Source organism: Bubalus bubalis, chromosome 11, assembly GCF_019923935.1.
Source record: "Bubalus bubalis isolate 160015118507 breed Murrah chromosome 11, NDDB_SH_1, whole genome shotgun sequence".
NCBI classification, from domain to species: Eukaryota; Metazoa; Chordata; class Mammalia; order Artiodactyla; family Bovidae; genus Bubalus; species Bubalus bubalis.
In genome coordinates this window covers 57,543,298-57,565,772 of record NC_059167.1, presented here as the reverse complement: position 1 = coordinate 57,565,772, position 22,475 = coordinate 57,543,298, and the positions used below count along the sequence as shown (strand labels likewise).

At 37.0% G+C, this 22,475-nt stretch overlaps 1 protein-coding gene across 14 annotated transcripts in view; it reads left to right on the top strand.

Annotated features, from left to right (window-relative positions):
- Positions 1 to 22,475, top strand: part of CSNK1G1 (casein kinase 1 gamma 1) — a 152,764-nt gene that overhangs the window by 61,921 nt on the left and 68,368 nt on the right. For all 14 annotated transcript variants that reach the window (XM_025295764.3, XM_025295769.3, XM_025295766.3 and 11 more), the window contains 2 exons: positions 10,969 to 11,009; positions 16,442 to 16,511. In XM_025295764.3, the coding sequence (XP_025151549.1) occupies positions 10,969 to 11,009; positions 16,442 to 16,511 (111 nt within the window). The remainder of the gene's footprint in view (positions 1 to 10,968; positions 11,010 to 16,441; positions 16,512 to 22,475) is intronic.

Genomic DNA, 22,475 nt, shown 5'->3' with positions numbered 1-22,475 from the left:
TTGTGTGTGTGTGTGTGTGTGGTTGTTATGCTTCTGTTTCTATTTTATATTATTGATATAAACTACTTCAGAGATGGATGAATCTAAATAATAATTAGATTGTTGGGATTTGAACATCCAGCCTATAAAGAAGTTAATGATCATTCCAGTCTTGAAGCTTGTTTGGATTTTGTTTATTTGGGCTTTATTTTTGTAGACAGAATGGTAACATCACAGAAAATTAGAGCAACTCTTTGCTCAGTTGTGTGTAATTGTGTATATATACATATTCTCTCATATGCATATATGTGGTGGTGGTGGTGGTGGTGCTTTAGTTGCTAAATCGTGTCCGACCCTTGCGACCCCATGGACTGTAGCCTGCCAGCCTCCTCTGTCTATGAGATTCTCCAGGCAAAAATACTGGAGTGGATTGCCATTTCCTTCTCCATACATATATGTACTTTGGTGTAAACAAAGTTGGATATACTTTTGAGAGTCTACTTTTTTTTTAATTTATTAAATTCCTATGTGATTTTCATAGTTGTAAATTTAATGGCTATTCTGCTTTTTCAGGTGGACTCCCATAACTGGACTTTGGTTACTTCTAGCTTATTATATGTAAATAATACAAACATTTTCATGAAACTAGATTATTATCGGAAATATAATACATCATCCTCTGTAGCTTGCTAGATGCATTAGTTTTATGTACGGCAGAAAATTTACACATCAGTGAAAATGTAATTATCTTTCTACAGTTTTATTCTACTCTAAAATACTCATATTTCAGAACAGAGAAGGCTAAATGTGTCATTTTTTCACAAAATCTATGTAGAATATGTTAACATTCATGTAAATTAGAGTTATAAATTAATTTGTTGAAGATTTTATCCATGTTGTAGTAAAGCTGCACATGGTGTCATTTTTCCTAACAAGCACCAGCTCTCTGCATCAAGGCTGAGGACTAACACACAAACCAGAACAGATACCTTGGGATCTGTGTACCCCAAAGTTGCGTACTTCAGACATTCAGTCTTAAAGCCTTTGTGTTCTATTTTATATGCATTTCCAACAAGCTTGCTTGTTTGTTGTTTTTGTTGTTAATCTTCCACAGAGTAGAAGCACAGAAGGAAGAGGGAATTACATACATCAAGAAGGGATCACTGACAGGCTGATAGCAAGAGAGGTAGCAAGGTCACAAAGCAGAGCAGTCTGGGCAGAACAGCCTTGTTTACTTGATTGACCCCTAAGGGTGTTGCTCAAGTGGTGTAATATAATTATTATTCATCTTGAGTAGATTGATCAAGGGAAAAAATCATATATTTATGCAAAAATTGTATTGAGGTGTAATTGACATATAATATTAGTTTCAGGTGTAGAACATAATGTTTATTTGTATATATTGGAAAATGATCACCACAGTAAGTCTAGTTAACATAAATCACCACAGATAATTAAAAATTAATTTTTCTTTTGATGAGAATTTATAAGATTTCTTCTTGGTAACTTTAAAAAGATACTATTTATTTATTTATTTATTTATGACTGTGCTGGGTGTTTGTTGCTATGTGCAGACTTTCTCTAGCTGTGGCCAGCAGGGGCTCCTCTCCAGTGGAGGCTCAAGGGCTTCTCATTGCAGTGGCTTCTGTTGTTGTGGAGCCCTGGGCTCTAGGCGTGCAGGTTTCAGTAGTTGTGATACAGGGGCTTAGTTGCCCCAAGGCATGTGGTATCCTCCCAGACCAGGGATGAAACTGGTGTCCCCTGCATTGCAGGCGGATTCTTTACCATTGGACCACCAGGGAAGTCCCGAGACCTGTCCTCTGATGAAAGAAGCCTTGTAATTTCTTGTGAATCACTTCATTGGAGGCAGAGCGCTTCTTTGTGCATTGTATGGATTGTATGGACATAACTGCATTCCTCAGATGATGGGCATTTTAGTTATTACTACATGTGAATACTCTGTGACCCAGAAATTCCACTCTGGGTATATGCCCGAGAAAATGCATATCTATGCATACCAAAACAAATACGTTCAAGAATGTTCAAACAGAACATTAAGTCATTATACAGACTAATAAACATGAACTACTCCTTCCCCCAATTATTTTAGAAAAGGAAAAGAACAAGCTGTTAATACATGCAACCAAATGAATGACTCTAAAATTAATGTTCAGAAAAAACAGACACAAGTGGTTACTATATGATTTCAGTAATACATGTTCAAAATAGGCAAAACTAATTTCTTGCAACTGGGTAGTAGTGAATGAGGATTATTGATTGGGAAGAAGCACACAAAAGCCTACTGGAGTGCTGAAAATGTTCTCTCACTGGATGGTTACGTAGGTATATGCGTGCCCAGTTGTGTCCAGCTGTTTGCAACCCCATGGAGTGTAGCCTGCCAGGCTCCTCTGTCCATGGAATTTTCCAGGTAGGTCTACTGGAGTGGGGTGCCACTTCCTTCTCCAGGGGATATTCCCAACCCAGGGAACAAACCTCGGTCTTCTGCATTGGCAGGTGGATTCTTTACCATTGTGCCACCTGGGAAGCCCAGATATATGTATGGATATGTATAAATTCACTAAACTGTACATTTTACACTTGCATATTCCATGTAAATTATACCTCAATTAAAAATAATAAATATAAAAATTAGGGGGTATCAATTGTACAAGAGTTATTACATTTGGTTTTAGATATTAACAGTATGTGTTAGTGACCCTCACACAGCTTTCCACTATTCCTCAAGAGGAGCTGCTTCACAATCACTGGCCCTAAACAAAGAAGAAAAAGTATGCGCCAGACTTCAGAAAGTTGTCCAAGTAGTTAATAATAAAGAAAGACATAAAAAAAAAAAGTTGACATTGCTCCTATTAATGTAATTACTGTCATTACAGTGAGAAAGAAATTGACATAGGTGAATCACTGGGATTTGTGAAGTTTTCAGATCTTTGGCTTCTCCAATTTGTGCATTAGCTGAGTGCCTAATTGTAAATACTCTACTACTCCCACAACTTCATTAATATATTTCTCTCCTCTTAAAACTTGCATTATCATCTAGAATGGAGGTCTGTATTCTTCTTGGCAGAAAAATATTAATAAAATATTGGACCATTTTTGCCTACAGGTTCAAGTCATTGACAATCCATGGTTTCAGTTCTTCTGGAATCAGTTGCTTTAACTATGTTCATTATTGTGGTTTTTTTTACTTTTAGCCCATTTTGTTTCTTCAGTGACCATTTGGACTTCTCTTCCTGAATGGCTGAAATGTCTGACTAGGTACTATAACCTCAATATCCACAGGTCTCTGTTTGGCCTTTTAGTTTTTCACATTTATGTTGCATATTTTCAAATAGCAAGTAATCCATCTATTCTAAAGAATATTTCAAGTCTGTAGGTGAGCTGTAATCAAATATTTACTGATGAGATAATATAACAACTGGGATTTGCTTCAAAATCATTTCATTATTGAAACTGGGTGTAGTTATATGGGGAAATCATTATATAACTTTGAGATTTTGCATGATAAAAATTTTAAAAGCTGAAGTACTTCATTATTTTTCTGCAGTAGAGTATCATGCTTTCTGGAGTGATTCATTCCAGTTTTTTTGTTTTTTTTTCCCTCACCACTATAATGTAGAAAGTTTTACTCACGTGCTTAGCAAAGCATAACCTCTATAAGTACTTTATAGGCTCACCCTCTTGAGATGGAGTACAGGTACTTCTTTGACTCCATTTATCAATTTCTTGAGGAAATCCTCAATTTTCTTGAGGATTTTTCTAACAGATTGATCAGAATAGACTATCATGTTGAATAGTTTAGAAAAGCCATAAGAGCTAGTTGAGTCACTGACCTAACCTTTATATCTCAAAATGGAATAATGGAAGCTGCTTTTCAGAAGGTTTTTATTGATGGCTGTTATTTTTTAACTTACACTAAAAAACACATATATTGTGATCTAATATATGCACAATATTTGTGTGTGTCTGAAGCAAAAGTTTATGAAATAATACACTTTACTAAGTGTGATGTAAACTATCTTTCTTTAAAGAATATGTTAGGACGCACTGAATTTATTTATTTCACACTCCTCTATTGATCATATTCTGCAGTTTAGAAAACATTTTAATGTTGTCTAAAACAGACATGTCTTACATATTAATAGTAAACATAATAGTAAACATGCTCTATACCATTACTAGTGGTGTTAAGCAAGATTTAATAAGTTTTTTTTTTATAATAAACTACTTGCTGGTATTGACAAGTAATCCCTTCAGAAAACTTGGCACAAGAAAGAATAACCATTGCTGTTAACTGCTTAACCATTGGGAAATATTTCCAAAGAATATTTTAATAAACTAGTAGAATTAAATTAGTAAAAATAATAAAGACCTCTGGCTTTTTTTTTTTTTTTTTTAAGTTGTAGGGTTTGTTACCATCTACCCCTGATCATGCTGCTTGTTTAAAGCGATGCTATCTGGATGGCGGAGGCTATAGGCCAGTCTCTGCCCTAAACAGACATGGTAACCAACCTGAGTTACACAAAGGTGGTTTCTTATTTTAACTACTAATTAGCTCAAATTCGTTTGACTTGATTTTTTTTTTTAACAAGTTCGAGGTAATAATTTATAAATGCACTACTTTTACTTTTGGGCAAGAAAATCTGACAGCTGGAGATCTAACCAAACTGGGAACCCGAGGCTTGTTATGTTCCTTTATCATTGTGACTCTGAGAGCTGAGACCTGCTGGTTCTTTGAAAGTGCTGTGTCTGACAGAGCTTATGATAAATGTTATCTCTGTAGGTGACTTACTGAAACAGGAAGTCTTCATGCAGTGGATTTTATGGGTAGCTTCACATCTAGGACTGCTGCTTCAAAAGAACTGAGTTTGGATGGAAAGCTCCCAAACTACTATGTAATGCAGTTTCTTTTACACTAACAATAAAAGAACCCGTAACCAGGAAGTGACCTGGGTTGTGGGTTTTGTGCAGCCACTAAAACCTTTGGCTGCTCGGGATTATGCCATCTCACCAGTGGTGTTTTTCTGTTCATTAAACTGCCTGCCTACCTCAGTTATTCATATATCATTCATGTATTGATATGTAGATAATTACATATATATATACTTTTTTAAGCTGAAGCATTTTAAGTGGGCAGGATTGTAAGCCTCTGTCTTTGTGATTCGGAGAAGGCAATGGCACCCCACTCCAGTACTCTTGCCTGGAAAATCCCATGGATGGAAGAGCCTGGTGGGCTGCAGTCCATAGGGTCGCTAAGAGTCGGACACGACTGAGCGACTTCACTTTCACTTTAAACTTTCATGCATTGGAGAAGGAAATGGCAACCCACTCCAGTGTTCTTGCCTGGAGAATCCCAGGGACGGGGGAGCCTGGTAGGCTGCTGTCTATGGGGTCGCACAGAGCCGGACACGACTGAAGCGACTTAGCAGCAGCAGCAGCAGCAGCAGTCTTTGTGATTAAATTCTTTCAGAACAAAATTTTTGTATATCATCGAGTGGCTTAGTGTTTGTCTAGCCTTCCACTTGACTGTGTTTTGTGTTGACCTCTTCAGTCTTTTATTTTTTATATTTTTGGCTTCTCCATGTGACTTGCGGGATCTTAGTTCGAGGACCAGGGATTGAACCTGGACCATGACAGTGAAAGCACCAAGTCCTAATCGTCAGACCTCCAGAGAATTCCCATGACCCAAGCAGGCAGTGATAGTGGTAAAGAACCTGCCTGCCAGTTCAGGAGACACAAGAGACGTGGATGGGTTCGATCCATAGGTTGGGAACATTCTGTGGAGTAGGGCACAGCAACCCACTCCAGTAATTTTGCCTGGAGAATCTCATGGACAGAGGAGCCCTGCAGGCTACAGTCCTTGAATCACAAAGAGTCAAACTGAAGCAACTCCTCATGCACACACTTCAGTCTTAATGATGCCCCCTGGCAAACTAATTCTTTTGAATGATGCATAGCTCAGGAGAATTACCTAGTCACTTCCAGGGCCTCTTAGGAATAAAGATAATCACTTTGTAAGAGGGTGATGTGTTCAATTTTTTTGTTTTTGTTTTTTTTTAATAAGTAGAGAAAGTAAACAAAACAAAAGCAAGACTAGCATTCTGTGAAATATCAGCTGTCATGTTTGGTGTTACATAGCCTGTCATTTATTGTACTTCTCTGATTATATTCCTTTATACAGATACAGAAATTGAAGCTGAGAGGTGTTTTGTGATTTGTCTGTTTCTTTTGCGTTTAACGAGAACTTGGAGGAAGGCACTGTGATAGAGATGAATATTGCTTACCATCCTGGTTTTCTCTCTGTTGTCCTCTAATTAGAGTATCAACTTTCACCTTTCTCTTTTCCCTCTCTCTCATGTTTATATCAGAGAAGGCAACGGCACCCCACTCCAGTACTCTTGCCTGGAAAATCCATGAACGGAGGAGCCTGGTAGGCTGCAGTCCATGGGGTCGCTAAGAGTTGGACACGACTGAGCAACTTCACTTTCACTTTTCACTTTCGTGCATTGGAGACGGAAATGGCAACCCACTCCAGTGTTCTTGCCTGGGGAATCCCAGGGACAGGGGAGCCTGGTGGGCTGCCGTCTATGGGGTTGCACAAAGTTGGACAATACTGAAGCGATTTAGTAGCAGCAGCAGCAAGTTTATATGTAATCCAAAGGTTGCTAGTTTTTTCTTAAATGGTTATTTATAACCATTCAAGGAGGTAGGTAGCGGGGGGAGTTCAAGAGGGAGGGGACATATGTATACCTATGGCTGAGTCATGTTGATGTTTGGCAGAAACCAGCACAATTCTGTAAAGCAATTATCCTTCCATTAAAAAAATAAATAAATAAAAATCCTTTTTCTAAATATACTTTATAAAATTAAGTAAGCACTCAGCTACCTTGATTAAAAATCCTATTTTTTAAACTTATCTTCCAGGAATTATTGCATCATACCTACAATAATAATAGAAGTAATAAAAATTAGGTTTACCTAGCATCTTGTAGTTTATAATATACTTTCATATGTTCTAACTCTTGTTATCCTTATAATCATACTGTGTGGTAAATGTTATTCTTTAAGTATTCTACTGTAAAAACTTCCTATTCATTTTCTTTGTAGGTGTTCTTCTCTCTTTTATCTAATAGATTAATATTTTAAAAATATAGCTTTCACTATTATACATTTCCTCTTAGCACAAAGATTTTTGGTGATTTCACAGCAAGCCAAATAATGAAGTCAAAACTACTGTATTCGTATTTAGAATTATCCATAATCTGATTCTAAACAAGCTTTTATATTTGTGTGTGTGTGTGTATATATATATATAAACTTTCTCAGAAGACTCTTCTGCGTATCAAGTCAATTTGGTTCACTTTAGCAAGTATCTCTTACCTACTATATATCAGATCTTTGTTGTTAGGGATAAAAAGATGAGTGGAATATTCTTGTTCTTAGGAAACTCACTGCCGAGTGGAGGTAAAAATATACATGCATTAGTAATTATAATATATGTGTTATTTTAAGGTAGCTGAGTGCTGCCTTAATTTTATAAAGTATATTTAGAAAAAGGATTTTTATTTATTTATTTTTTTAATGGAAGGATAATTGCTTTACAGAATTGTGTTGGTTTCTGCCAAACATCAACATGACTCAGCCATAGGTATACATATGTCCCCTCCCTCTTGAACTTCCCCCCAACCTGCCTCCCAACCCCACCCTTCTAGGTTCTTACAGAGCCCCAGTTTGAGTTCCCTGAGTCATTCAGCAAATTCCCATCGGCTGTCTGTTTTACATATGGTAATGTAAGTTTTCCTGTTACTCTTTCCATGCATCTCACCCTCTCCTTCCTCCCCGTGCCGCCCCCACCATGTCCATAAGTCTGTTCTCTGTGTCTGTCTCCAATGCTGCCCTGCAGATAGGTTTATCACTACCACCTTTCTATAGTCCATATATATGTGTTAGTATACAATATTTGTTTTTCTCTTTCTGACTGACTTCACTCTGTATAATAGGCTCTAGGTTCATCCACCTCATTAGAACTGACTCAGATGCATTCCATTTTATGGCTGAGTAATAGTCCATATATACCACAGCTTCTTTATCCACTCATCTGTCAATGGATATCTAGGTTGCTTCCATGTTCTAGCTATTGTAAATAGTGCTGCAATGACCTTTGGGGTACATGTATCTTTTTCAATTCTGGTTTCCTCCGGGTATATGCCTACAAGTGGGATTGCTGGGTCGTATGGTGGTTTTATACCTAGTTTTTGAAAGAAATCTCCATACTCTCTTCCATAGTGACTGTATCAGTTTACACAGAAAAGGGATTTTTTAAAAAGGTATAGAAGCCACAAGGAACAGCAACAACAACAAAAAAATGGGAAAGAAGATTAAAAATAGATGAGAAATGGTACCAGAATTGTAGAAGCTAGAAAGCAGTTGTAACCAACTTAGCAGTCTGGAGAAAGCTGAATGATTTGAAGGGTAGGCCAGTTTGTAACATATAAACACCAGATATGTTCAAGAATTGAAGACATTTGGAAATTTCAGAAAGTTGGGATGCAGAAGGAGCTAAAAACAAGAAGAGTAGTTGCAAGTCCATATGTATTTTGGGGCTTCCCCAGTGGTTCAGCAGTAAAGAATCCTGCAATGCAGGAGACTCAGGTTTGATCCCTGGGTTGGAAAGATCTGCTGGAGGAGGAAATGGCAACCCACTCCAGTATTTTTGCCTGGAGAATCCCATGGACAGAGGAGCCTGGCAGGCTACAGTGCATGGGGTCGCAAAGAGTCGGACACGACTGCAGTGACTGAGCGCACACACACACATACGTATATACACGTACGTACATGTTTGGAGCAGTTGCATCGCCACATCCCCTCCTTCCCTGGCCTCACCTGGCAGCTACTCTTTTCCACCTTCACAGGAGTTCGAAAGGTCACACTGTGGAAAGTAAACAACTGTGAAAACTGGACTGCCCAACTGAACACAGGGAAGATGAGGAAAAGATTCCTCACTGATTGGTGAGGCCTCCTAGACTGTGGAATAAGCAGATCTATTAGCTCTTGCCTTTTTTTTTTTTTTTTTAAGGAAACTTCATGATTTCTATAATATAGCAAGTTTGTTTAAGTATTTAAAAAAAAAAAAAGATTTTCCCCAAATCTTCAAAAAAAATGAGGATTTAGGAAAAGTATGCCCACCTCAGAATAAGAAGCTGGCTTTCCAGGTTATTCACACTCTGTCTGTAGTGGATTTTTCTGGCTTCGTTTCTCACCATTCTCCCCTGTATACTTGGCTTCTTTCATATAGGCCCACTCAGTTGATCACGTTCTCTGCATTTCCCGTCGTTTCTCCACCTCGCTATTAGCATTGTTTTAGAGAAATGCCTTTTATCCTCTCCTGCTTGTTCTCAGTGACGCCTCAAGAGCCACTTACGGCCCAGATGCTTTACTCTCCCTCATCTGCGTCATCTACTGACTTGTTCATGTTTCCTTTTTAACCTTATCACTTTATGTGATTTATTTAATAAACTTTGACCCATGTGCAAGGTCTTGTGTGAGGATCCAGAGTACAGTCTCTGAATGGTAACCTGTGAATCCTCTTTTAATGTTGTTTGCAGACAAAAATTACTCCTAAGTCCATGTACTCTTCTCCACATAAAGGTGCTGGGAAAACTGATGACAGTATTAAAAGTATAACAGTGTAGTTTGCAAAGGGCCGTCTATTGTCTAGAGCTTGTTAAAAATAACCAGTATTGTAAGCAGCCTTATGTTCCCCAAATGTAAGGTTTTTATTATCAAAATAATCTATTATATAAAATTGGAAAGTTATTTAATACCTTAGTGTACATCTTTTTGTGTCCTTTTCTATGCATATATTCAACTATGTATGTATATAAAGATAACATTTACCTCTGTGTATTACATAAAAAATAGTCACATTGTACATACCTACAACTTTTAGTCAAGGTTTTGAGTATCTAAATACGCAGAACATGATGTTAAGCACCACAGGACATTGACAGAACCATTAAATAAAATCGCTACTCTCAAGATATTTGTAGTCTAGCTGACTAAGATGGGACAAAAATAAGAAGCAGTGGCTGAGCTATATGGTATATACTAAGCGCTCAGAAGGAGTTCACATTAGCCTCCAAGGATCAGTGGAGTTGAAGTGAAGGTAGAGGTGAAGGTAGCTAAGTACCCGGCATGTAATGTGGGTTTAACCAACTGGTGGTTGTTGCTCTTATACTCATCCTAGGTTCTGACTCTAGGTATCTAGTATAGAAGAATATGGATTCCATTTCTACAGGTAGAGAAGTTGAGAGGGAAACGGATTAAGCCTTCAGGAAGAACTTTGAGTTGTTTCAGTCTTGTCCGGGTGGAGAGCTGTGGCTGTGCACAGGTAAAGATGTAGAGCTAGAGTGCTGGTGAAGGGTCAGCACAGCTTTGAGAATCCTCTACTAAGAGACAGCAGATGAGTCTTACACAGAGAGAGTCAGGCTGTAATAGGTTTTATTTCACACTGTCCTTTATGCCAACTAAGGTTGACACTAAATACCATGACAAAAAAATATAAAAGCCTTATTTGTCAGTGAGTTAGAAATATGAGGGTTTGTGTTTATTGTGACAAGAATTAAAATCTCTCCATCTTTCTAATTCTGGCGACTCTCCTTCTTGAGTTGCCTCGTGACTCAATAGTTGGGAAATACTAAATAACAAAATGTGCATGTGACAGAGAGATTTGTTTTCTTTAAAATAAAAGATTCTCATGTCTAACTTAAATTTTCAAATTCTCAAGCTGTTTTTGTTCTTGTCCTGCTGGGTCTCATTATCTCTGTTTGGCCTTTCACTTACAAATCATGTTTCGTATATGTGAACAGCATTGGGAATGTGACCTTTCTCATGACCCTGTAAGCTAAGATTTTGTTTTGCATTTCCCAGAATAAATGTCACTAAAACATATACATTCTGCTTTTCCCCTAGGTAAAAATCTCTACACCAATGAATATGTAGCTATCAAACTGGTGAGTAGAATCTGTATTTGTGGTAATTATGTTTTAGTGCTCTCACCCTTCACATATCTTTTCACAGGAAATAATTGTAAGTGTTCATAAAAATGCTAATTTTTTCCTTGCATATAATACCACACAGTCATTTCCTTCTAATATATATAGTGTTACAGTGATGAATCACTGTATACTGAGAAACACTGTGCAGTTAGAAGATGCTAACTATAGTGTTAGCAATGATGAATCCAAAAAGTTAATTAAAAATAGCTAGAAGGAAAAAAAATCCTAGTAATTTCTGTAAACTTTCTACCTTTCACTGTGCTATTTTTATTTAACATTTTCTTATTCCTAAATATGACTGATCCATTTAAAAAATATAAGATATTTATCAGTATACTTCCAAACCCGATCATCTAATCATTGCCTTAAAAAGATGTCAAACGTGGAAAACACATCATGTGCTCAGGTTTGAAGCAAAGAGTTCAGTTATTTTTGTCAGTGCTAATCTTATTAATAATTAATATAGTCATTGAAAATAACATCCTGTTAAAGAATAATTCTGTTGTTTTTAAGGGTTAATATTTTTAGAAGAGACAGTTCTTTAGCCTGTATTTAGTGAAAGTGAAGTCTCTCAGTCGTGCCCGACTCTTTGCGACCCCATGGACAGTAGCCTGCACCAAGCCCCTCCGTCCATGGGATTTCAAGGCAAGAGTACTGGAGTGGGTTGCCATTTCCTTTTCCATGAGCCTGTATTTAAGACTGATACAGACCACTTCTAGCCATATGAAATGCTTTGTATAACTAGTTTCTATATAAATAGAAAGCTGTATAAATATTGTCCTTCTAATAAATCCTAGTATGTTTCCCAGGATCTGCAGGTGGTTTGGCACTCTTGGTTGGAAGGCAGAGGCATTAATAGTCGAAGGAAGTATCTTGTGGTAATCACTGTTTGTTTGGTTTTTTTCTAATGAATTGCACCTACCACAGCCACACTTGTTTTGTGGTTGGTCCTTTTCTCTCCTTAAGTTTGTTTGTGGAGGAGTTGGAGCTGTCCTAGGAGGAACTAATAGTCATCAGAGTAGTTTCTCTACAAAAGGTGGACAGGGAGCAGGTCTGAGAGCAGGTAGCTGCTAGGGAACCAAGTATTTTCTTTTGTTTGTTGACTTGGAACTTTTGTTGGCAAAATGGGAGGAGGAAGAGAAATAATGTGTATAACAATGCAGACCAGATATTTTCCTCAGATTGAGTATCAAAGGATTAGCCATTATATTTTTACTTACAGGAATTTATTCTGTAAAAGTATTCTCTAGTTCATTTCATTTTTTTACTTTTTCTGTTTTATTATTTTGGTAAGTTGAAATAATTTTGATTCTTTGGAACTAGTAATAGGAAGAAGCAGCCCCCTAAAACACTTTAAAATGTTGCCTCAGTATGTATGTTTATAATTGTCCCCTTACTTATCAAGACTTTTGGTAGGCGCAGCTTTTTCTATCTAGCTTTTTCTAGATTTCTCCTTCTCAGCTCATACTAGTTAGCCTGTTTAGATAAGCTTGCATAACACATATTATTGACATGACTGACCATTGCATTTCACTTACATTTTATTAAAGTTTTATTCTTCATATGGCCAAGAGTTTAAGCCAAATAAGACTTCATGTTATCTGCTATGATGTGGCCAGTCCCTCATTTCTCTTTCAAATAAATCTTAAATAAAGGCTTTTTAAAAGATACTCAGTCTTGTCTGTGGGCCTCCTCTCTTGCTCTGGGGCTGTGTTCTCTGTGGGAGATATGATGGCAGTAATTGAGCTCTCTTCACTGTAACAGCAAAATTTGCCTTAAGCATTACAATCTTACCAGGTAGCCGTCTGCTGTTGGTTTAGGGTTTCACGCAGGCATGTGTGCTCCAGAACAACCGTGATTCTGGCAGATAGCCAGCCCTCTATAGAGATGTCATCAGCATCTCACACAGAAATACAAGAAAGTCGTGCTCGTGGTGCTTCAGATCGACTTTGTTTGAATCTTCCTTGTAGGCTCCCGTTTCTTAGATTTCTAGGAACAGTTTTTAAAAAATCAGATACAGTGTAAACAAACTTGTGTAATGAACCCCTCCTTTACCCCTATCAACGGAGGTTTCTGGAGTTCTTTTTGACAGGGGTTTTCTAACAGTTGTTTAACAAGTTTTCTCTCTATGCTGCTAATCCCACTGCCTTTCACAATCTGGAGATTGTTTGCAGTATCCTTTATTCATAGTGCTTTCAGAAGAGCACTTGATGCTCCAGTTGGCTGAGCAGGCTACAAGTATGTGCTGAAGGGGTTGGCTGAAGGGTGTAAATCCTTCTGTCTGTGATAAAAACCCACTCATGTCTGAATATATGTGATGTGGACACCCCCTTTCAGCTCTGGAACTCTAAAGAGTTACTGCTCTTTTTAATCTGTTAACTTACTTTTCCAAGATCAGGTTGAATATTTCCTATTAATGTTTCCAGTATAAAGTTTGGGAGTATTATGTTTGAAGAAGGAGCTATGTTTTTTAAAATTCATTGACTCTTGTGGTTTGTCAAAATTCAAGACTGTTTCTGCAGAAAGAACACTCCTGTTTCTAGTGTTTAGATCAACCTCTGGTCCCATACCAATTTGTCATCACTGATTCTCTTGGTTTCTTATAAATTATTAATGATTTTGCTAAAAGACAAATTCTGTGATTGGCTGCTTTGGTGGTGATATATTAGAAGATCTAAAACTGAATGGACACTCTATCTGAAGAGATAAATGAATAAGGAATACTGTGATTCTATAGTATAATTAGTCTTCTGTACATTTTTTGGGACCACAGGAATCTTGAGAAACTCGAAGTTCAGCTCTGATGCTTCCTGATTTTGCAATCAAAGAAGTGTATGAGTTCTTTCGCAGAGCTCCTTAGGGCTTTGAAATATTCCAGTCTACCTGAATTGATTTAGATAAAGCTTTCTTAGAAGCAAAGGAATAGACTAGATAACCTCAAGGAAAGGTCTGAATTCTGTAATTTATGAAGTCTATATTGTTCTAAAAATGCAGAAAACTTCAGGTGGATTCAGGAAGAGCCTTCAAAGGTGATCAAAGAACTTAAAAATAGGGCCAGTGAGGAAAGTTTAAAAAATTTGAAATTACTTTGCCTGAATAAAGTAAGTCTAGGAAATGATTGAAGAGCTTTGTTGTTTGAAGACAGCTGTTACAGTATTCACAGGTTAGTCAGGAGCTGTCTTATCTTTGTTAGTGAGGACATAGGAGAAATAGGCTGAAGTTTCAGTGTTGGCGATGACAGTTACATATAAAGATCTTGTTAGACACGAGTGTGAATTATCAAGGGAAGCTAAGGAACTCTCCTTTGAGCCTATCTTAAAAATAGAACAAGTAATCATTCAATGAGGAGAGGACAGTTTTTTTCAGCAAATGGCATTGAGGTAACTGGAGATCCACATGCAGTGAAGTGAGACCCTTTACGTCATACACCAGGATTAATGTATGGATCAAAGAAACATAACAGCCAAAACTATAAATTTCTTGGAAGAAAGCTTAGGGAGAAAGCTTCATAGCATTCGATTTGGCAATTATTTTTTGGATGTAACACAAAAAGCATAAGCAAGAAAAGATAGGTTGGACTTTATCAAAATTAAAAACTTGTGCATCAGAAGACTCTGAACAGAGTGAAAAGAGAACCCATGGAATGGGAAAAAATATTTGAAAATTATATAAGGAATTGGTTCTCGAATTAACCATTTTTAGTTGTACAGTTCATTGACATTAAGTATATTCACATTGGTGTGCTCCCATCACTATCATCCGTCTCTGAATTTTTTTTTCACCTTCCTTAACTAAAATTCTGTGCTCATTAAACACCAGCAGCATTCCCCACCCCTCCCCCACCACACTCCTGGCAACTGCCATTCAACTTTCTGTCTATGAATTTGACTACTCTAGGTACCTTAGGTAGAAGCATTCAGCGTTTGTCCTTTTGCATTTGGCTTACTTCACTTAGCATGGTGTCCCCAAGTTTCATCCATTTTGTAGCATGTGTCAGAACGGCTTACCTTTTTATGGCTGAATAATATGCCATCACACGTATGGAACAAAATGTAACCACATTTTATTTATCCATCCATTTGTTGATAGATATTTGGGTTGCTTTCACCTTTTGCCTCTTGTGAATTATATTACAATGAACATGGGTCTACAAATACCAGTTTGAGTCAGCATTTTCAATTCTTTTGGGTATATAGAAGTAGAATTGCTGGATCATGTGGTACTTCTATATTTAACTTTTTGAGAAATTACTATACTGTTTTCTTTAGTAACTATACTATTTTACATTCCCACTAGCAGTACACAAGGATTCCAGTTTCTCCTCATGCTCTCCAACACTTGTTATTGTCTATGTTTTTGGTAATAGTCATCCTAATGGATATACAGATGTATCTTTCAGAGTGATGTTTGATTTTTCTGGTTAACTAGTTGCCTGTATGCTGTTAATTTAGAAAGATTAGCCAACCAATTCTTGAAGTTTGGTGTAGAGCAAAATGTGATAGTGTGGCTGCTTTATCTTTGGGCTATTTAGTAAACTCTATTTTTAAAAGCTTGAACACCATCCTAATTAAAGCTACATGTCTTAGTAGCACTTACAGTCTTTAATTCTCTTCAGTGTAAAAATAAATACACATAACACTGTTCCTACAGCTTTATTCATAATATCAAAAATTGAAAACAGTTCAGATGTTCAAACATTATTATTTGCGTGTTTGTAAACACACACACACACAGTCATAAACAGTTTTACTTACTGCTATGGAATGGTATGGTCACATTGTTAAATTTAAAGGCATGTTACAGAACACCAATATAGTGTGCTCTCGTTTATTTAACATACATTTTGAGTCTATATTATGCATAAAAATATGTGTATAAATAAATATTTGGAAAAAACTCACCTAAATGTTAATAAGGCTTCTCTTTTAAATGGTGGAGTCTTGGGGTATTTTTACCTTCTTTCTAATTTTTGTGTAAGTGAATTTTTTTCCTGAGCATATATCATATTTCCAAAATAATAATGCTATTTACTGCCCCAAATTCATAATAAAACAAGCAGGAAATACATGCTAGTATTTCATTAAAAGGTGTGACATCTGGTTTCCTAGGAGAAGATATTTCAGGAGAATATTTCATGATGAGAGAGTTATCCTTGAGTGGTGTCTCATACAGAGTATTTTTATTTAAATATCCATTGCAGAGATTGTGTATAATTCAACTTCATCTTCCCCTAGATGTACTTTCAAAGGGGAATTGTGGTAAGAAAATGCTATCATATATGAATATCATTGCTAAGATATTAAGTGGTCTTAACCCTGGTTTACTCTGAAAACCTAGGAATGGAAAAGCTGTCAAATCTGATCACGATTTCTTTTCTTGGGTTTCAGGAACCAATAAAATCACGTGCTCCACAGCTACATTTAGAGTACAGGTTTTATAAGCAGCTCGGCAGTGCAGGTAAGTCAATATTTTCTCCATTTATTTAGCATATAGCTTAGTTGGAAGCCCTAAAATCTGTAAATTTTCTTGTCTATCCTTTTTGCCAAACCATGTCTCCCCTGCTTACTGGATAGGTAACTACACACAGTCAGCTGAAAAGCTGCTTACTCTGTGGCATCTGGAAGGGCAGTTGACTGCCTTGCATATAGAGTATATGCATATAAAGCTGCGTATACTCTGTGGCATCTGGAAGATGCCGTGACTGCCCCCACAAACCAACCTCTGAATGCTTTCATCTACCTGAAATACACATGGTGTGAGGTTTTGCTTTTTGGTAGTTGATCCATTCTCTTTTCTTTTCCTCTATATACAGAAAGAAAGGAGGAAGTATTGGTAATATTCAAACTGCTTTCACCGCATTGAGACCACATATCCATCTTAAAGACATATGCCAAGATATATCTTCTGAAATACCTTAACAGTCTCACTTTATCTATTGTTCTCACGAATTTGGAAGACCTATCTATATGATTGTAATAATCCTTTGAGGATTTTAAGAAATTAGGTTTATAATTTTTAAAAACATTCCTGTGTTTTACCTAAACTCTCAAATTTCCAAACTACCTTACTGGCATCCAGAAAAATATACTGACTAAGCGAATGTAACCAACCCTAAGGAGGTTGAACCCACAGGATATGTATTGCAGAAGATGAACTCCTTCAGTGCTAGTTTCATCATTTGACATTAACAGACATTCCTCTGCTTTATGCTTCTTCAGTGTAACAGTTGTGTTTTTGTGTGTGTGTGTGTGTGAATGACTGAAACTTTCAAGTGCCATTACTGAAGGTACTATTGAAGGAATATTGAATTTCATTTCCTGAAATGTATAGAATTATATAAGAGCCACTGGGTGTTATTCAAGTCATCTTATATACCCTGACCATGGCAATAATCAGCCATGGTCGTAACCTAGGGAGGCCAGGATGAACATTTGTCTTGCATTGAACCTAACATGAGTTCTTGCAGACAGCTCAAAGGCATTCATGTCAACTGTGCATGCCGCGCCTCCACTGTTCAGCTGCAAGTCTTCTTTCAAGCTGCATGTCTTCAGTTCCTTCAGTTTTTGCATCGTGTGATTTACAGAGACTCCACTGTCATTGTTCCCGTAGCGAGTATGAGCGTGCATATGCACACACTCCTAGTTTTATGATGTTCCTCTTAAATGAGCCTCATAAAACAGCACCAGTAACTGTGGATTCAGAGGCAGTGGGATTATTTATCTTTCTTGATCTGGACATAGTACCTCTATTAATTTAGATTAACTATTTTAACAGCCATTTTACATGGTTGACTTTTATGTATTCATGGAGTTCTACTCAGTTGAAGCCTTTACATCTTTTTTATATAAACCACCATCAACCAAGGCTTTCTGCATTTTTCTGATTATATAACTGATTTTGATCACCCAAAACTTTAAAGGGTCATTTTGTTTTATCCCATTATTACTAAGTACTAGGATACTTTTCAATCCTGATTGTTACTGATGATTCCATATTGACTGTTCTTTAAATCATAGCTGCATATACCCCTGCCCCTGCCCCCCTCCATAATACTACTGTAAGCTCCTTGAGAACAGGCTTGTGCCCGCTTTACCCCATTGTCCCAAATGTGTCTCAAGGCCCAGCATAGTTCTTTCACCTAATAGGAAGCTGGGATGTGTTTTGGTGACATAAAGAAGTTGAGAAGATTTGAAAAGCATGTGTTGTATATTTTTGCCAAGTTATTAAAAAAAATATTCTCTGAGGATGGCCAAAATAAGAAATTTATTTATTTATGATAGGTAAGAAGTAGATTTATTTAGAGAGATACACATTCCATAGACAGAATGCAATCCATCTCAAAAGGCAAGACTGGTCCTGAAAGAAACTTTCCACAGAGTATGGGCAATCTCAGAAGGTGAGAAGCCAGGAAATTTATTTTGAAAGTAGATCAGTTGACAAAGTAGACAGGATTTTACTATGTCTCCCTCTTAAGTGTGAGCATGAACACTAGAGTTTGTTCCTGATTTATAGGCATGAGTGTTTCTCTTCCTGTTTTTCTAGAGTGAAGTTCCCAGCTGTAAATGTGACTCATCAGTAGTTAATCTTTGAGCAGCTAGAGCACATATGTCACTCTCTTCAGAACCAAGGTGATGTTGTGGCCTTGTAAACAAACAACCTTTCATGCCCAAAGCACACCAACCAAAATAATGCAATCATTGTTTTTACTCATTGGTGCTTTGTCTTTCATTATTCAACATAGGACATAGATGCAAAATATTTGGTTATCATGACAAGGGATACTTAAAAAAAAAAAGCCTGTTATAACTTAGATTTGTTCAAAGAATTAATTGGTACTTACAAAACGGATGAAATTTGGGGACAGAAATGAGTGATTATGAATTTAATGAATACCCATATAGCTTTTAGAGCTTGAGACTTTAATTTCTTAAAATAAGAACTTTTATGTTGGCTTGAGAATATGACCATTTTTGTCCTTAAGTACCCAAATCTTATTCATTAACTTGGTTTTTGACCTTCACATTGCCTCGACTTAATGATCTGGAAATTCATACCAGTTCTCTACACTTTTGTAGACAGAACAAAAATGGTAGCACTGGATGATTGTGAACGTGGCTTAAGGTGGAACTCTTCCTGATTGTCCCTTCTTTTCCTTGTTTGATCCCTTAGCTTTTTCCCTTCCATACCATTCTGTTCTTCAGTGAACAGTCCACACTTCAAGCTTTGTTTATTGATTGTAACTTTGCTGTCAAGAGTTTCAGAACCTGATTATTTACTATGAAGGTTGATAACTCTAAGATAATCAGGGAAGAAAGAGGGCCTTGAAACTGAGAATGAGAATTTTGGTCTTCCTGAAAGCTATCATTTTTTTCTTTTTTCATTTATTGTAGAAACCAAATTATGAAATTATAAAGGGTATTTTAAAAGGAAATGATGGTCCATCTCCTTACCACCCTAACTCAACCACATTTCACTTGACTATTTCTCTCTTTTTCATGTGCAGACATATTTCATAATTAATCTCAGTTCATATGCAATTGCGTGTCTTCATTTACTGAACATTGTGACATTTGTCTTGATGCCACATTAGATACATATTTCTGATCATTGTATAACCTCCTGTCAGCTTCATAGACCATAATTTAAGCATCCATTTTGTGTTGCCAGATATTTATAGCTTGTTTTTATTTGAAGAAAGCATTTTCCTTGTTGATTTCTGATTGAGTATATAACTCAAAACTTTTCATATGTTCTGCCATTTACTTCCCATATGATAGTGTTTCTCAAATGTTTAAAAATCTATTAGATGATAGATTAAATTTATTCCAAAAGATTCCAGAGCAAAAATTACAGAAAGAAATTTCAGTAAGAGAAATTTGACTTTGTGTAACAATTGAAACAGTGTGAAAGTAATCTAAATGTCATCAGTATGGATCTGGAGAAATAAATAATGATATATTTATATCATGAAGTTAACTATTAGAAAGAAACTGGTACCGTGTACTAACATGGAAAGATGCCCCAATATATTTTTTTAAGTATTATAAGAAGCTTTGTAAAATAGTATAACATGATTATATCTCTATAGTACAAGAAAAACATACACAGATATGTCACATGAGCACAGAAAATATCTAAATGACTATTGTTGTTGTTGTTGTTCAGTCAGCTAAGTCATGTCCAACTCTCTGCGACCCCAAGGACTGCAGCATGTCAGGCTTCCCTGTCCTTTACTATCTCCCAGAGTGGCTCAAATTCATGTCCACTGAATCAGTGATGCTGCCAACCATCTCATACTGTGCTGCCCTCTTCTCCTTTTGCCTTCAATCTTTTCCAGCATCAGGGTCTTTTCCGATGAGTCAGCTGTTCACATCAGGTGGCCAAAGTATTGGAACTTCTGCTTCAGCATCAGTCCTTCCAATGAATATTCAGGGTTGATTTCCTTTAAGATTGACTGGTTTGATCTCCTTGCAGTCCAAGGAACTCTCGAGTCTTCTCCAGCACCACAATTCAAAAGCATCAATTCTTTGACACTCAGCCTTCTTTATGGTACAAATCTCACATCTATACATGACTACTGGAAAAACCATAGCTTTGACTATACGACCTTTGTTGGCAAAGTGATGTCTCTGCTTTCCTGTCTCTTAATGGGAGGGTAGTTTTCAGGCAGAAATTGAACAGTTAATACATTCTGGATATTGTAAAGGAGATTTGTACACTGGATAGAAAGTTAGAATATATGACTTTTTAAGACCTATTTGCACACTGAAATTGTATTAAAAACTCTCAAAGACATGTTACCATGTAGATATTTATAGTTGGTATCTTACTCAGTTTCTAAAGTTAATTACATGAAAAATATAACCCTGGCAAAGTGGACACCCAGTAGTCAGAATCAAAATGGGAATATTATCTACTGTTTTCACATACTTGGATGTGCAAGGGTGGAATAGATTTTTATTTGCAAATTATGGTTTAGTTATTAAACCTGATAATGCTGGAGAATTTCCAAATTTATTACATACAAAGAAAAACAATATTTTAAACATGTGAAACTATATGTTATACAATATTTCCAACTCTGAAACTATATGTAATAATTATGAAACATTATTATAGTCTTTGCTGTTGTAACATCAAAGTTTTAGGTTTTCTCCTGTGACTAAACCAAGTACAGTCTTCAGTTTTTGTCTTGTTTTTGCTTTTTTCTTTCTTAAATCACTGTTTTGATTTTTCACAGTACAAAGGGCTTTGGAATTGAGCACAGTATGCTTTCTTTTCATGTGTACTTTCTATAGGTTGTTCTGAGTACACAAGATTAGAAATGAAGGACTTAAAGGTCGACTCTGGATTCCCTGGGACTGCCTTGCCCTCCTGGTAGCTTAAGTATTTGTTTAGTAGAGTGTGCCAGCTTCGCAAGAAAGAATAGCAGTATTTAATCATGATAATTAAAGACTGTAAGCCTTGCATTCAGCAGATGAAAGCACCTAGTGAGCTGTAACCATCTTTCTTATTTTCTTACCATTCTCCTCAGCGATCAGTGTTGGGCTAATTGTATTATAGTCACCATGGGTAAGTTCCAAACTTATTTTCCTGTTATGGGAATGGTTTAGATTTTCCTGTGTTCTGAGTACCTTTTACTTAGGAGAGTATATACATTGTCAGTTTTTAAATTTCCCAACCCACAAATCTTTCATCCAGTACACCTCCCGCTTTTGCTTGTATCCTGACACACAGGAACGGGACTTGGTGGATAGTATGTTTGGGGTAGGGACAGGCAAAACCAGTGGCCTCCACAGAGAGGAGGCCTAAACATAAGAGGGGCAGTCTGAGCATGAAATTTCATAGCTAGATAGGGGCTGCTCACATAACAGGGGCCAGTGCATGTTTGCTAATTAACACAAAATGAATAAACCATAACCAAGGGTGCAGCAGAGAGAGAAGGGAGAAGGAAAGAGGCAGCAAGAGCAGGAGCAAATGAAAGAAGATGGGGGAGAGGTGAATAGTCAAATGAAAGAAAACAGGACTCTGGATACAGAAATAAGAGTACAAGTAATAAAAATCTGGTGGAGGCCTCTGACTTAGCCAGAAGGAACAAAAAGTTTCCTTCTATCAGTCTTCTCAGAGCTAGCTGTTTCTCAGGAACTGGTTTTGCACAGTAAGTTTGGCATTTTTAGTCACAAGCATTAGGGTAAGTTATGGTAAATTCCCATCACTTCACTTGGCATTTGGAAAGGCCTAACTTATAATATAGGCTTCCCTGGTGGCTCAGACAGTAAAGAATCTGCCCACAATGCAGGAGACCTAGGTTTGATCCCTGGGTTGGGAAGATCCCCTGGAGAACAGAATGGCTACCCACTCCAGTATTATTGCCTAGAGAATTCCCCGGACAGAGCCTGGTGGGCTGCAGTCCATGGGGTC